This window comes from Betta splendens, chromosome 9, assembly GCF_900634795.4.
Source record: "Betta splendens chromosome 9, fBetSpl5.4, whole genome shotgun sequence".
In the NCBI taxonomy this organism is placed as follows: domain Eukaryota; kingdom Metazoa; phylum Chordata; class Actinopteri; order Anabantiformes; family Osphronemidae; genus Betta; species Betta splendens.
Window position 1 is genome coordinate 24,820,569 of NC_040889.2, and position 16,326 is coordinate 24,836,894.

Sequence of the window (16,326 nt, forward strand, 5' to 3'; positions counted from 1 at the left end):
CAACCAAGGTCAAAACGTTGAATATACCTAAATTGTAGTGAGCCTGCAGCAGCAAAACAATAAAATAAAACCACCATTAAAAGTCAAACCTATAATTGTGAGGTGTCGTATTAAGAGACAAAAACAGCTTTTTAACCACGCTGTTACTGTATGTGATAGTAAATTCATTTCCCATATTGACTTTTTGTTTTCTTTTTGTTTTTTCATGCTCAGTTTCCTAAAGTGATCCAATGAAAATGTATATTTTAGAATTTTTTAAGGTCATTTGTACTATTCATTTTTCATTGCCAGGCAAAAAAAAAAAAATTGGGGGATGGTGCCTGTCTGTGGGGCCATTAGGAAAAATATAGCAGATCTAATTTTACCAACTGTGATGCTTGAAAGTTTGTAAATCTTATTTTCTGAGCCTAAAATAAAATGTGATGTTAGCTATGTATTCAAAGTTGTATGAAGACCATGGGGCCAAATCAGAGAAATAAGGGGGGGAACATATTTTTTAAGCGAGTCTTCATAAAATGCCACTGCACTAAAGCCACTTACGTCCTGTGCAGTTTTTCCTTGTGTCTTCCCATCACTAGTGTGTTTCCCAGTAGGTCCAGCACATCTGTTTGAGTCACTGTGTTGGTCAGAAGAATAGTTGTCATGGTGACCATACAGGAGGCTGTCACCTGGCAACAGTGTCTCTGCCCAGAGCCGACATACGCTGTCTTTGCAACAGGTGAGCAGAACATTACACACCGCACCTCTGTTCAAGGAGATGGAGCGAGATGGAAGGAGGAGGAGGAAATAATGAAATAGAAATTTAGTCAATGTTATGACAATTTAAATCAAGTAAAAGTGCTGGAACAAAGCAGAGTATGCATGAGGGCTATTGTAAACCTATTGTAATACTACACATTGTCTAACCTGTGTTAAACATTTTCTGCGTAAAAGCTCCTTCATTTTCACAGAACCAACAAAGTAATACTAGGCGGCTAAATAAACTAAGAGGAAAAAACAGTAGCAGAATCCAGCCAAACTGGTCTAAAAACTGGTTTTGACACCCGTGTGCTTTCTGGCTTTATAGTCTATCCGCCTAAGGCGGTGATCAATTCCTGTGAGATAACTCATGCCTACTAAGTTGTACTGTTATTGTTGTAGTAAGCTGTACTGTAACGTAGGTCTGAACGAGCCAGTTGAAACAATACATTAATTACAGACATGCTTCTACTTTTCTTACCGTGGCATGTACTTGCTGGTTTTCCTCCAAGATAAGCCCGTAACAGAACGGGGATGAGCCAGGTAAACAAAGGAGAAGGCCAGCTCTCCCTGGACAATGACACTGGGCTCTGGAGGTGTGAAGAGTTTGCAAACACTTGACTTCCACTTACTGGTGCTGTACCATACCTTTACTAGGCAGTCATCCTGGATAGAGACAAATGTGCCACAAATGTGCATAGCCAGAATTAGAGACCAGTAATAGTGTCCAATTAATGTTTGTGTTTGACAGAATGGATTAACAATGCAAACAAGACTTGGACACATTAGCCAATAAAAGTAAGTTACCTGACCGGCAGTGGCAAAAAATTCACCATCAGGAGAGAACTTCATTAAATTGACAGGAGAGGCTGTGCTGCAAGATGAGAAATTAAATTCATTTAAAACTAAGTACTTATTAAAGTTATATAATAAAAGAACAATACAAGATGTCATAAAAATATTTCTGTTCACTACAAATACTGTAAAGTCCCCTCTCATATTTATTGTCCACTTCTCAGGTCTTACTTGCTCTGCCAGATGCACCTCCAGGCAGAACGACTGTCACTTATGGTCATGTCTCTTTGCTTTCCTCCTCCTTCAACCTCATCCTTTCCTCCATCAGCATCAGACCACAACTGGAGACTACTAGAGCCTGTTAAAAGAGTGGTACCTGGAGGCACAAAAACACGTTCACTGTTTCAGCAACAACTATATGTTAGGTCACATAATTTGCTTTAAAACGTTTGAGGACACTGGTATTATATTTTTGTGTCACATTAAGACAAGACTCTCTATAGAGGTACCTGTGGGGTGCCAGGCCAGGTTGCATACCATAGACTGTAATACAAATTGACCAGTCTTCTGCCATTGGCAGCGCGATTTCTGTTCAGAAAGAAAGTAACAGAATTTAAACTGGAAGCAAAACCTCATGAATGATGATTTCTAAATTCTTATAATTATTGTGTTATTATTATTATTATTAATATTAATACTATGCTATTTCTTCTATTTATATGTCTATACAGTATGTGTTTGTGCTGTTGCAACATAGTCATTTTCCCATTGCGGGACAATAAAGGTATTCTATTAATGCACCACTTGTTTGGGCACATTTGGATTATCGTTCTCATTTGGTTTAGCTAACGGTTGAGTGGGTCCTAACCAAAAAATGGAAAACTCATTGGAACGGCACAGATCTTAAGAAATTCAGCAATCTTACAGAATAAAGTTGAATTGCCCCTATACGTTTGTAGGAGAGACGGTGGGAGAGGATGTGTATAGCGTGTGACCTTGTACTTGCTATAGAGGTTAGAATTGACATGAGGTTAAAGTTTGTTGCCTGTGTGCATGTGTGTGGCTGCAAGTACTGTATAATTATCACTGCACTTCCATTACAATTTATTTTTATGTTACCTCTTGTGGCCACAACAACTTCAGCGGGCACAACAAAAATCAATTTGCAATCACAAGAGTCATGTTTAATGTTTATCAGTAAATATTGACAGTCACAATATCTGTAAGGCTTCATACAATATTTACTTTAGATAAATATGTACATACTGTACTGTACATTGTTTTGTGTCTTTTCTCATATTTGAAGGTACAATGTTATGTTTTTCGGTATAGGTTGTTCTCAGGAATCAAAACTTACACAATAATCCAAATACATCAACGTATACTATAACTAGAAGATACTGTAAAGTGGCCTACTCACAGTCAGTGATGCATCTTTTTGATCCGGATGCTGAACAGGTTCAAAGACACACACAATGCTTCCATAGGAAGCTGCGATCTGTGAGCGGAAAAAAAGGCATCCTGATACATAAAAGCATTTTTCTAATACAAACTAAATTGATGTATGTTTTACAAATAATACATTACAACTCTGTTTATAAATTAGCACTTTGTTGCACATTAATTTAAATTGAAACAAACATACTATGACATTACACTGCAGACTATAACTTGGAGCTAATGTGAAGAAGAGTTATTTGTGAATATGAGAGTGGACCCATGTACAGACCACTCACATGTAAAGATAGTAGCAAGAAGATGGGTGAGCTAGAAAACAATTAACATTTTCATAATATTCATGACGACTCTTTAAAAAGAGATCACATTATGCTGCCAGAATATTAAACAGACACATAAAAGCTCCATTGGAAGTGAAGAGGCTGGTTTTCTTTAAAGTGGATCTAACATTACTGCCTGTTTCTGGGGTGCTGCTTAGAGGTAATGAGAGGTCATTTTTATTTTCTAAATAAATTCCATTTATCCACAGTAGTTGGTTGTAATGTTCAGTAATACACCACTGACCTTTGATTTGAACACAGATAAACAGGCTAGCATGCTAACTCAACAGCCATGCAAAGAGGCTGTACCGTTCTGAGGGCTTGTGAGGACGTGTAAGTTCTGGCCCAATTGAGTTGGATTAAACATCACAAGAGCAGAGCGGTGAAATATTGGTTTACTGTTGCCCCATCTGAGTCAAATCAGGCATATTTTCTGTTTAAATAAGGCTACTACCATGCATAATTAAAATTACACCCAGCCCAGGCCACAGTGATATTCTCACTTTATGACGGAGTTCTGTTTTTATTGCTCTGGTAAATTTCTTGAAGTCTAAAATTCTCCATTTGAATTTAACTACAGCATTAACCCTCTGTTGATAATGACACAATGCTCAGTAAAGATGAAGTATGAAAGATGAACATTAAATATGCAGATATGCTTTATATAAAACGCTTTACAGTAAAAAAAAAAAAAAAAAAAAAAGAGATGAGGCAGAAGATGAAGCAAAGATGAAACAAAGAAGTAAAAGGCAGGGAACCCTAGTAAAATTTCTTGTGGGATTAATGTGCATAGTGCAACAGACCCTATTACTAATAAAAGGAACTATTGTTTGTATGGTCCGTCTAGGGAACCTGTAAGACGGAGCACTGCTGTTATTCCTACCTGTCCACCTCGCAGTGAGCAGTCGACACAGCCAACCTGGATGTTGCCATGTTTGGCCCCTGGGATGATTTGTAGTCTCTCAAAGTCACTGCCCAAAATCACCACGTCACAGCCTGATGCATAAGCCTACAAAGGAAAAAAGGCAGCGACAAGAAGGGGAAATAGATGAAGATGACGCAGACAACCATCTAGAGGGAATTAGATGATGGTTCAATTCAAGCCTCCATGAACTACACTTGTCCTGAGGGTAGTGTCAAGGCATCAAACATATCACCCTATGACAGCTCTGGAGTAAAAGGAGATAAAATTGGAATTCTGAGATCTATTTCTGTGGCACTAAGAAGCTGGTCTTCACATGAGCGGTGAACCACTGTGACTGTACCTCTTTCACAAGGAGACGCAAGGATAGAAATAGTTCTCCTATCGATCCACGCTTTAAATAACATGAGGAGTGTACTGTAGCTTCAGAGTGCACAAGCAGTCAGAGGCACTACCTTTGCTATTTCATACATGCAATGAGCAGCAACAAAGACGTCCTTTTGCGCAATTAAGCATGATGCGAATTACACAAGACCTGGTGTGGCTTACGGCACACAATAAAACAACACACATTACAGTAACCTATTCAAGACTGAAGGGAGAGGTGGGACTATGAAGCCATAAAATCTTTGCTGTTTGATTAATTTTTTTAACTAAGCTAACATACACATTGTTACTATGTGTGTCAATACTTTAAGTGACCAAGTGTCAACTAAACTTTGAAAATAACATGGTATATGTGGGTACCTGCACCAAGCAGAGAATACTTTTTGTATTCATCATACTGTAAGGTTAGTTTGTGCAAGTGTGTGTAAATCACATCTATCATACTCTATCTATCATATAGTGTATGTGTGTTTACCATTATTAGTAATGTACTATATTATTGTTATGAATTTGTAACACAGTATCAACGTGTCTGCTGCTAAAAGGAACGCTAACCTAATACAATAGCCTCTACACACAATCTTCTTCTTCTTACACTAAGATGTCTTATGACATGGTTGGCAGATAGCTGCCCTTTTGCGTTACGCTGTGACCGATTTCATGTTTTGCGATGGGACTGTGGTTTGCAGAGTCACATGATACGGAACCATGGTTGACTTTGTGCTAAACTCAATTACTTTCTTTGAGGACCCGTACTTAAAAAAAAATCTACTTAGGCTCGTACAAGTATTTTACATGAGTGTTAGTGTAGTTTCAGTATTTAATTACACCTTGAATCAATTCTTAATCCACTGTCATTACATACTTAAGGCTTCCTGGCCTAGAAATCCCACACTGTACAAATGCAACAGCAACTTAATGCACAAAAATCTCTTGAGCTTCATCACAGATCAGTTTGGCAACCCTGTAAGAATCACAACCCCTAAATGGCTGGGAGGTTTAAATATCTTACCGTGAATGGCACATTGTTGAAGCTCCCTACAGAGAAACAATTGTCCCCAGGGTTGACAGCCCCTGTGAGAACCTGGTGGAGATTCATGACTCGTGTCTATAACCCTCTGGTGCTCCCTCCTCTTCTGCCTTTCCTCACAGCCTCCTCCAGATCCAGGTGAGAGTCATGGGAAGGTATGGGAAGGATGTGTTCATCTTGGACTGCAATTTCACTTCAGTGTCTGTTAAAAAGAGAGGAAGAGAGAGATAAACGCGTAAACAGCATGTTTTGGTTCTGTACGCATCGAGGCCAAAGAACATTACAGAGTCTTGAATGTTTACTGCAAACTGATTTAACCCCGGGCACTTCAGTAAAAAGGATTAAAAACATGATCTGCAATTTGCTCAAAACTACTTTAATACCACAATGGAGTGTTAGTGCAAGAACAGCCAGTAATATTATGAAAACACTGACAGCCAGTGATGCAATAAACCCAGACATCAAATCGCAACATGATCCCAGAAGCTCCTTGGTTTCAAATGCTAAACATTCATTAATAAATGTGAAGGTCATAATTAACTTTTACTGCAAAGGAAACGCAATGAGTTGATTATTGACTAAAGACCGACTTGAATGGGGCAAATATAAACTCTGGAGGTGTTATTATATGAATGCGTTCTCAGGGCAGGTGGAAGCTGAGACAAGTGGGTCACCTCAGCATCAATGCAAGACGGTCAAACCGCTGTTTGCTGTCAACTAATCTCCATCCGGACCAGTTCGCTGCACATACGGGACGAGTCTGACAGAGATGAGTAAATATCAGTGAATGAATAACACATCTCCAGTAAATGAAAAACACCGGACGTTGAAGTTTAGCTGCAGCCCAGCAGAACCGTCCGATTATTAAAATTCCGTTCCGCTCACATTTCCTGTGCTGCGGCGCCTCACGTGATAACGTATCACACGGCAGCACATTAAAATATACTTTATGACCCGTAATCGCCTCGTGACTGTGTCACCGTTTAGGAAAAAACGTACAATTTTAGCAAAGCGCCTCGCGTATGCGCGAGCTGGTTTGGTTTTAATTCTTGAGTCATGGCGCTAAGTTAACTAGCTGTCAAGTTTAGCCAGTCATCTGCAGTTTATGAAATAAACCCCGCAGTACGAATATCACCAGGAGCCAAATGACATGGAGTATTTCACTGCTTACCTTGAGCTGCTCCTCGGTCCAACTTCTGCTGCTGTCTTGTACATGTAAGCCTCCACAGCAGCCGTCTATGACGACCGCAGCCCCCTAACATTAATTGCTAAACGTGCAGATGCGGTGTCCTAATTTAGCTAACGCTAGCAAGTGCTAGCTTGTGCGGCTAGAAAGCTAGCAGAAGAGCAGACGTGGCTCAGGTTTGGAGCCCGACAGCCTCTTTGCTCGCAGAGTCGAGTGTTGAGCTGCTTGTCACAATGCTAACCCAGGGAAGTAGCTAACCTCTGCCCAAGGTTAGCGAACACAGCGCTTTAGAGGAAGCTTTTCCTTATGTTGAAGATGTGTCATGATAATGACTGTTTCGGTGCAATGCATCATGGTCCTTGTAGTCGCGTTTTCACAACAACTACAAGGCGCAATCGCTTCCCTTGCTACGATCCTCTAAAAGTATACAACAGAGTAATTAAGAAAAATAATATTTTCAAAAGCAACGACATCAACAGCATCCAATGACAATAATTATTTTTTTAAAGGTATGAATTATGATTTTCCACAGACACACACTGCAGGCTAGAGTTAATCATAGAGCGCACAAACTGAGCTTGTTAATGTGTGTGACAACACACAAACAAGCCAAAAGTAACAGCAAGTGAGGGCGTTTGAAGTTGTCGTGTTGAGTGTAAATAACCACACAGTGTCACTGTTGCTCAATAAACTGGACTTCAGTTGACTTTGATGAGGCCAAAACGGAATTCATCCTCCTATTTTATAACAATAAGTGCTAAATAATATTTTACATCCCTATTAATTCAAAGCAAATATGATAAATTGTCAGGAAGCAAATGTTTCCACACTAGTTGTTATGAAAGAGCTTGCAAACATTTAAATCCTTTTATTGCCGTGTGGAATTGAATTAATGAAAACACTTGTTTCACATTTTACCCAGCTGTGATGGACAAAACACAGCTGAACAGTGAATATTGGGGTTTTGGCAGTTTCAAATTCATTTTAAGCATCTTGAGCTAAACACAAAAGACACGCTCCATGAATAATTAAAACAACTGACAAGTGGGTGACATTTGGGAAGGTTGGAGACGTTTATAGTCATGGCAGGTGGAGAGTGGGGAGGATGAAACTGTTGTCTTCCCATCAGGAAGTGGGTCACAGCCTTATTAAAGATGTAACTTCTCAGTACAACTGTGTGTGAATACGGCGCCGTGACCACTGTCTCCCCGACAGCTACACGTATGTGTCATATTGTCTTAGGCTTGTGCGAATGCGAATCGACGCACACATCAGGGTGTAAGAGTGTCACTCCATCTTGTTTTAGCATTTCAGTTTGCCACCAGTGGGTTTGACAAAGACAATAAAAGAGAATTCGCTCACAGCCTGTCTCTATTCTTCAGTCTATAAAAGATGACGCTTTTGAGTCTGATTTTGAATTCTCTGACTGTGCGTAAGTTCTTTTCCAGCCTTAGATTCTTTTTTGTTCAGACACCTAAAACTTAAGAAAAATGCTTTGTTCTATGCTTTTAGAAACTACACAGAACTATAATAAAGTTTAGTTAAAGTTATATACTAGAGTTTTTCTGTGCCAGCGTATGGTCTGAACGACAACAACTGCTGAAGTGATGACTAAATTACTGTATACATGTAGTAATGCTGAAAACAGAGAGGGTCCAGCAAACATTTAGTCAGCTCTGCTCAGGATCAAAAACATATTTTTGCAGCGAGCATCAGCCACATCCTCTACTGTACATGATGATGTCAAGCAAGATGGACGCTGAGAACAGATACAAGTTCACTGACATCCTGCAAGTGCACAGCGACCTTGAATGGACAACTCCACTAAACATGAAGAAAGAAGCCAAGGACTGGTGGGCGTCAAAGCCACAGTTCAGAATGAGGACAAAGATCCATAAGCAGAAGTGGGGAATTGGAGTAAATTGAGTAATAGTATCTAAAATGATCATGTATATTTATTGGTTGTCGCACATACAGTAGAAATTAAAGAGCTGAATGCAACATAGAACGGAAACACTCCTCAGCGCCTTAAAACTCCACTTAGATACAGTTTAGTAGCTTAGTATGTGTCTGTTATTGTGCCTCTGCTTAAGGTGAAAAAAATAAATTGAAATTGAATATTGCAAAGCATGTTGATTATGTTCTGATTTTATTTGTGGAAAATGCATTAAAACCAATAAATGTCATAGTTTTATGTTATGTTTTAAAGAAGACACCAGAGGGCAGTATTGAAACATACAAACTTGGATCATAGGCAGCGAGAGGCTGTCAAACCCTTGCGGATTGCAATTTAACCTCAGTGTCTAAACCCACAAACGGCTGCTGCTGCTGCCACTGTGGGACTCAGCAGCAGTGTGAGCATGTGAACGCGTGCCGGACTCCATGCTGCGAACGCGTCCAGCGCTCTGCTCAGGTTTAACAATCACTTCCCTTCCAAATGACACCAGCGCAAGGCCTGACGATCAAGTTTGGGTCAGATGAGACCAAATGAGCCCCAACTGCTTTGGACGCTCGAATCAGCCCTTCCTGATGCATAATCCATGAGTTTTTATTTTTCCCCTGAAATGTGAGTTGCTTCTTTGAAGTGCTTTGTGGTATTATTACACTGTGGTTTGACGAGTAATAATGTTGATGTCTTGCATGAGCTGTAATTACTGGATCTGAAGGTAGGAGGGCCAGTGCCAAAATGGGCTTGAATTCTCAGTGTGGCCACGCTTTGATGTTCATGGGTGGGGGCACGCCAGTTTTTTCCACGGGAGAAAATGCGCCACAAATTGCTGAACTCTGTCTAACACGGGGGCACGGGCAGCGAACCGTGAAAAAGGCAAATAAGACAACAGTTCTTTTAGCGAGACGAAGCCATTTAGCATTTGACTTCAGCCACTAGAACCAGAGTAATTATGCACAAATTTTAAACTCTGCTCCATTGATGAGCTTTTTTTTGGTGACTATGTGTGAATCCACACTCGGAGGTATAATGGGCTTTGTTTGCGCTCACTAAACCGAACCAGCTGCACTGTGCTGCATGATAATGTTGTTTTTTTATGGCGCTGTCTCTGGCAGACTCTCTGTTTGTGATGCACTGGCTCTTCCTCCACTGTACTATCATTTCAACACTGTCCTTCATTTATGCGTAACTCAGTGACCTGAGTGAAAGTGTCCTTGGCTGCGAATGTTGTTGAGTCAACTGGAAGCGCATGTGTCCAGCTGTGTGCGTGTGTGTGTGCGTGTGTGTGTGTGTGTGTGTGTGTGTGTGCGTGTGTGTGTGCGCGCGTCCCCTCCTGCAGAGGTGACTGACGCGATGGATGGAGGAAGAGAGGTTAGCAGGCAGCCGGCAGGATATCCCATCGCATTAGGGCCTCGGCTGCACCCGCTTCCGTAAACTCTTCACAGCGACCGCATGCGGGAAAAGGTCACGGGGTCAGGCAAGGCTCCGCCCCCCTGTCATTATCCTTCCATCACCTGCCGTCGTCTCTCTGCTGACAACAGAACTTTGGCTCCTTGCTCCTGACACCAGCCTCGGCTCTTTATCGCCCTGACCCATTTTCTTTAGCTCTCTGTCTGACTCTGCCTTTATGATTTTCACATCTTTCTTCTCTCCATCTGTTCCCCAGCTCTCTTCCCTTTCTTAGCCGCTCGCTTGTCTCCGTTTGCTCTTTTGTTAGCTCGCATCACTCTCAGTTTGCCTATTTTCACTTTCTCTCGCAGATACTGAGAACTCAGGGGTCCCTCTTTCTGGGATCCTTTTTGTTGAGTCTGCAGCTGATCTCTAGATTGCAACAGAGATGCTATAAACCAAGTGATGTTTTCGCAGACAGAGTGGAGATTGAACCATTTTTTTTTTACCGGGAGTTCTGCGATGAGGCTTCAGCGAAGGGGGGGGGGGTCTAGCTGTGCACTGTGAGCCTGAGAGCAAGGTCTAATGTGTGTCAGAAATACAGCTAAAATCTGGGGCAAGTAGCAATGCAATATAGATGCTATGACATCATGAATATTTCAGGAGACACAACAATGCACTGTAATAGAATAATGTATGGGTATTGACTAAACGGAGCGTCTGAGGTGCTAATGTGATGTTTTTATATCCAGTGTAGTGTGAATTTAAAGTGAAATCTTCCAGCTGGCTTAGCAAACAGAAGCCAGCTCCATTCATTTCATTAACTTCGCAAATAGCACTTCAATATTTCAGGATGATGGTTCAATATTTTAGCAAACGCTCTATCGGGGACTTCCACACTCAAAAGTGGAAATTACTCATTTACTTACTTTACTGTGTTCATATATTGGTGTGTTTGAGATGTGTGTGTGTGTATGTGTGTGTGTGTGTGTGTGTGTGTGTGTGTGTGTGTGTGTGTGTGTGTGTGTGTGTGTGTGCGCGCGTGGGTGCGCGTGTGTGTCTCTTTTCCCTGTGTGTTTTGACTTTCGTCGAGCTCAGGTCTCCTTATCATCAAATGCCTTGGGATCGTTCTTTCTGGAGCTGCCTCTTCCCGTCTGAGGAAACGCGCAGTGAACTTCCTTAATGAGCAGACAAGAATATTTTTACATGATTTTAAAGGATCACAACGCAGACGTCCAGAACACAACACACGTCCCATAACAAAGACGACAGCGCCGAGTCGACAAACAAACCGAATGCAGTAGCCAGACAGGAGCTCAGCGTTGAGGAGGTGCTTTTCACGTGAACTATAAACATCATACATCATGCGCTGCCTCGTGTTTGGCTCGTTTTGTTGCTTCGTGACTGTTGCGTATACCTGCGGTGGCGCTGGTTGGGTCATTTTCCTCCAAGATGTCTGGCTATTATCTCTGTCTGATTTATGCTGCTTAAGTCGACCCTCACCCACGGTGACCTACATTCACTTTCATCTCACCCATCAATCATTTAGGAGTTCAAAGCCAAGGCCTGTCTGCGGAGGAACGCAGATGGCCTGATCGCCAGCGACATTCATTCTGCAAAGATGGTGTAAAAAGCTGGTCAACATTATGGATCTAAATGTGTTTGTTGTTTTTGCTGCGGACAACGCTTTAATATGTCAACAGATCATAAATAAAAGGCAAAATGCTTTGACACTTGTCGAGTTGGGCGCACTAAATAAATGTGCGTTTGTCAAATTGAGTCTCCAATTTCCAACGATTCCCCTCCCTTCTGCGGTTACGCGGGCGCGAACGCGCCAGAAGCACCCACGATGCAACAGGAGTGGAGCTGGATGATTTATTCAGCGCTGGCTGTGTACATGTCATTAAAGCAGCTGCTGCCACATGCAGCTGCCCAGGACAAGGTGAAGCTGGGGCTCAGGGCGATAATGGAGACTCTGGCTTACCTGGATCCAGCTCTAAATCTGGATCAGCGATGACGAGGGGATAATAACATGCAGTGTCATGGACATCTGCTTCGCTTTGTTCGCTGCTGTAGTTCTACCGGGCGGCGTAGCATCGTTTCCTCATAAAATCAATTGCACTCAACACCTGATATGCGTTTGTAGGCGCGACAAGGTGCACTGTACTTTCCTGCACACGGATTCCCTGCTCGCTCATGGAGACAGCGCGAGGAGCGAAAGGTCAGACGTGCACAAGTGAAAGCGTGCAAAGCTTCAAATAGAGACATGCTTGAAATGCAGTGGCGTTGGTGTTGCAGTTGGGGTGAAATGCAAGTATCAGGCATTTTACGTGACCAGCAGGGGACCGTTCATCGTGACACCTATAGGTGGGTGGGACATGTGTCCTCGAAGGCCTGGAGCGGTTCAAGGATGGAACAGAGGTGAAGCGGCACCAGGGTCATTGGAGGGAGGGGCTCAGCGATGCTTGTGGGTCAAAGTGGGGCAAATTAATCTCACAGGTCTTCAGTGGGAAACTATGTGAGAGCTTCGTCTGTGGGCGTGTGTGTTTGCAGGACGCACCAAAGCGGAGGTACATGGAGCGGCGCTGTTGCCGTCAAAGCGCTAAGGGGTGCACAGGTTGTTTACTAAACTGAGTGTTTACACCTCACACATTGTTAAAGTCGGCGCACGAGCTCCCACGCGCAGCAGCGGAGGAACAGGGGAGCCCACACACTTAAAGCACGCGGCGTCAAAGCCAGAAGATTTATGGAGATTTTGTGTTTACATTTTTTTTTTTTTCCTAGGGGTTATTTTTGGATCGTTTTATGCCTTTATTTAGCAGCAGATATTGTAGAGAGATGGGAAACCAGGGCAGAGAGAGAGAGAGAGAGAGAGAGAGAGAGAGGCGGGGGGCGAGAGAGAGCGCCACAACATGCAACAAAGGTCCGCCGGCTGCCATAACGTGGTCCACACACGGAACCCACTCTAGACTCACCCGTGCTCAGGCTTAATTTAACATCGAGGCCTAATTTTAACAGTGATTTTAATGTCCCTCAATAAAAAAATCATTCCAAACACAAGCCAACTTCACAGCCAATTTGAAATTTTTATTTGTTCACCTGAACCCTTAACTCCGTGTGCGACTGGCACGGCCGGTGTTTTTATTTCTCTCTTCCAGGCCTCATCAACAGCATGATGTCCATTTGTGAATTGGATGTGGGAGGGGGAGAACACACAGGCACTCAGCCCACAGCCCACACACACACACACACACACACACACACACACACACACACACACACACACACACACACACACACACACACACACACACACACGCACGCACCAAGTCCCATTTGAGATTGTAAAGACTATGCTCTCTAGCTGTCACTCCTAGTTACAGACCTATCATGCAGAAATGCTGACTTATTCATGGCTTTCATGCGAACCTGGATGCACAAAGGAAAGCGACGCTGACTGGGGCGAGGCCGTCAGTCTGCTGCGTTTGTGCGTGCGTGTGCGTTGCTTACTGCTTTACACAGAGACCCTCGACGCTCTCTCTCACTTTGTAACCGCTGCTCTTCCATACATCAGCGGCAGGACGTGCGTGGTCATTTTACATTACATCATTACATCACATCACTGATAGCAGCTGAGTGCATGGCTCACAGACGAGGCCCTGTTTGTTGCATCAGGAAGTCCCAGATAAGCAAACGAAGCAGGAGGCAGGCTGCATACAGCACAGAAGCCTGTCACACACATGATAATGTGCTGATCATGGTTAATATGTGTACATAGGAAGAAGGCTCTGCCTCCATCAGTCCCCAGCTAACTGCAGCACAGCGTGAATGGGAAGAGCTCTCACTGTAAAAACAGCAATTACTGTGCACCAACTTGAATTTTCATGGAGACCAATTAAAATTGTGTGAAAGTTGCGCTCGCCGCCTGGATGGTTGTCGCTTCCTGCGACACACTCCTCCTTCCTGTCGTTCCTATTGTTGTGTACAGGTTGTGTAAAGGTCTTTACACGTGTGGGCTCATAAGTAGGTCATGTGACTGTCACTCCTCGCGTCTGCAGGTACGGCAGCGCTGCGTTCGTCAGCGACGGCGTCCTGCTCCGCTGTCAGACGGCTGATGATCGCTGCTCAGCTGCTCTGAGGTGAAGCTCAGATGTTTTTATTAGTTTTTTTTTCCTGATGAGTGTTTGACGGCTCATCCAAAGCGCAGTACAGTACACAGCCACTCGACGATTATGACCCAGGGTTAATTCTAATCCATACATTAGCTCACTTTGGAGAGTGAATCTCTGCTCTAAAGCTACTCAAGGGTCTCGGAGTGCGGAATGTAAGGTCTCTCCATCCAGACTGGGACACCTGTGAACCCAGTCTAGCTTAACTGCCCCAGTGTGGTGAGAAACTGTTCCTGTTTTGCACCCTTCTGTGTGTGTGTGTGTGTGTGTGTGTGTGTGTGTGTGTGCGAGACGTCTTTTCAAACATAAAGCACATTCTCCTCATTCTTCATTTGCGCTCTATCTGCTCTGCACTCATGGAAGTGCTGCAGACTCATAATACATCACGGTGCGGCTGCGACGCTGGTTCCAGAGACCAACGCTATCACTTTCAAGGCTGCAGCTGTTTACCGGGGTTTGACTAGATCCTTGTAATCCCCACTTTCCTGTCTGTTTTCACCATTACCCACCGGCCGATCAGTCCAGCGACGGAGGAGCACGGCTGCAAACGGAAAGCTTTGTCGCTTACCCACATATTTAAGATGTAACTGCCTGTTTGCTCCCTTCCACTTTACAGCCCTCGGAGATAATAAACAGGCTTCGCTACCCATTAAGGCTTCATAAGGAGCGCTAGGAGACAGATTCAGTGATGGGTCTGCAACAGGACACTGGCAGTTACCTCTGTAAATGGGCCCCGTCCCCCCTCAGCCGTCTGTTTGATCCGCAGGTGAGCGGCAGCCATTAGGACGTGTCCGGCGGCGGTGGCGGCCTGAACAAACGCAGCTCCTCCAGCGGCGCGGCCATGAAGCGAGGCCCACGTCCATCACCCTCATCACCGCGGCATCGTCTGCGTCTGCGTCTGCATCTGCGTCTGCATCTGCGTCTGCGTCTGCGTCTGCGTCTGCGTCTGCGTCTGCGTCTGCGTCTGCATCTGCGTCTGCGTCGCCGTCTGCATCTGCATCTGCATCTGCGTCTGCGTCTGCATCTGCGTCTGCGTCTGTGTCTGCGTCTGCGTCTGCATCTGCGTGGGCCCAGCCGCTTCAAACGCTCATTGTTTCTTAACAAGGACGCTGTGGACTTTGGAGGCTTAGACTTCAGTGGAAGCGGGTGATTCTGAGAGAGCAGGGGTTTGGACGCTGCTCGCTCTCAGAACCTATATATCCTGCCGAGGTGTTTCTACTTCACTTCTTTATTATTCTGCTTTATTCTTGGCGGCTGCTCTACATTTCAGAGGGATCCTCCGCACTTCTTACCACAATCTGATCTACTTTGTAGCTTTTGATCATAATATATTATGCATTTGAAAGTGTAAACAGCTTTGGAGTAATGCTACACGCACGCTAGATTTTCCTACTTCGCCAGCTACAACATTTCTCCATTTTTTACTTTAAATATGTGAAATGAATGATCTGAGTATCTCCCACATCTGTATTTTGTTTTCACACTCTACATACAAACCAGTTGAGGAGTCTGTGTATTAGACACAACTGATGTAGGCAGCTCCACCTCAACCAGCTGAGGGGTAAATGTGGGTTAAACACTGATAAGGAGGATTATAAACGCAGAGTTTGTGCTTCTACTCAATGTTTGGTATTGGTTCTGATTGCGTCTTCCACACAGGACGTAAGAAGCCGCTAGGTGCTGTTCTCCCATTGTTTCTGACTACCACACGGGTGTGAACAAGCCGTGGGACATTGGAGCGAGGCAGTAAAATGAGCATGAGGTGTCTGTGACCCGGGAAAGGGCGGAACTGGATCGGGTTCCGGGTGCGTTGGAGGTGAGCGCTGTGGTCATTCAGGAGCTGTAACGTGGAGACGGCCCTGGAGCGTCTGTGGTGGGCGTGTGCGGTTCCTGCCGTCTTTGCCTGTCCAGGATCTGATTGTCGCTCCTCTGCATGCGCTGAGTCATAAGATGAGCAAGATAAGCACAATAAACCCTGACACGC

General features: G+C 43.8%; 1 protein-coding gene across 4 annotated transcripts in view; it reads right to left on the minus strand.

Moving 5' to 3' along the window:
- The window catches only part of LOC114861820 (dmX-like protein 1), a 36,575-nt gene extending 29,382 nt beyond the window's left edge, over positions 1-7,193 (minus strand). For 3 of the 4 annotated variants that reach the window (XM_055511620.1, XM_055511619.1, XM_055511617.1), the window contains exons 1-9: positions 6,822-7,193; positions 5,633-5,852; positions 4,195-4,320; positions 2,954-3,031; positions 2,039-2,121; positions 1,765-1,905; positions 1,546-1,612; positions 1,220-1,404; positions 541-745 (exon numbers count right to left, since the gene is read on the minus strand). In XM_055511620.1, the coding sequence (XP_055367595.1) occupies positions 541-745; positions 1,220-1,404; positions 1,546-1,612; positions 1,765-1,905; positions 2,039-2,121; positions 2,954-3,031; positions 4,195-4,320; positions 5,633-5,719 (972 nt within the window). In that variant the 5' untranslated portion in view covers positions 5,720-5,852; positions 6,822-7,193. Of the gene's footprint in view, positions 1-540; positions 746-1,219; positions 1,405-1,545; positions 1,613-1,764; positions 1,906-2,038; positions 2,122-2,953; positions 3,032-4,194; positions 4,321-5,632; positions 5,853-6,324; positions 6,411-6,821 lie in introns of all 4 variants that reach the window. The other variant, XM_055511618.1, reaches the window with a different exon arrangement.
- Between the last annotated feature and the right edge of the window lie 9,133 nt (positions 7,194-16,326).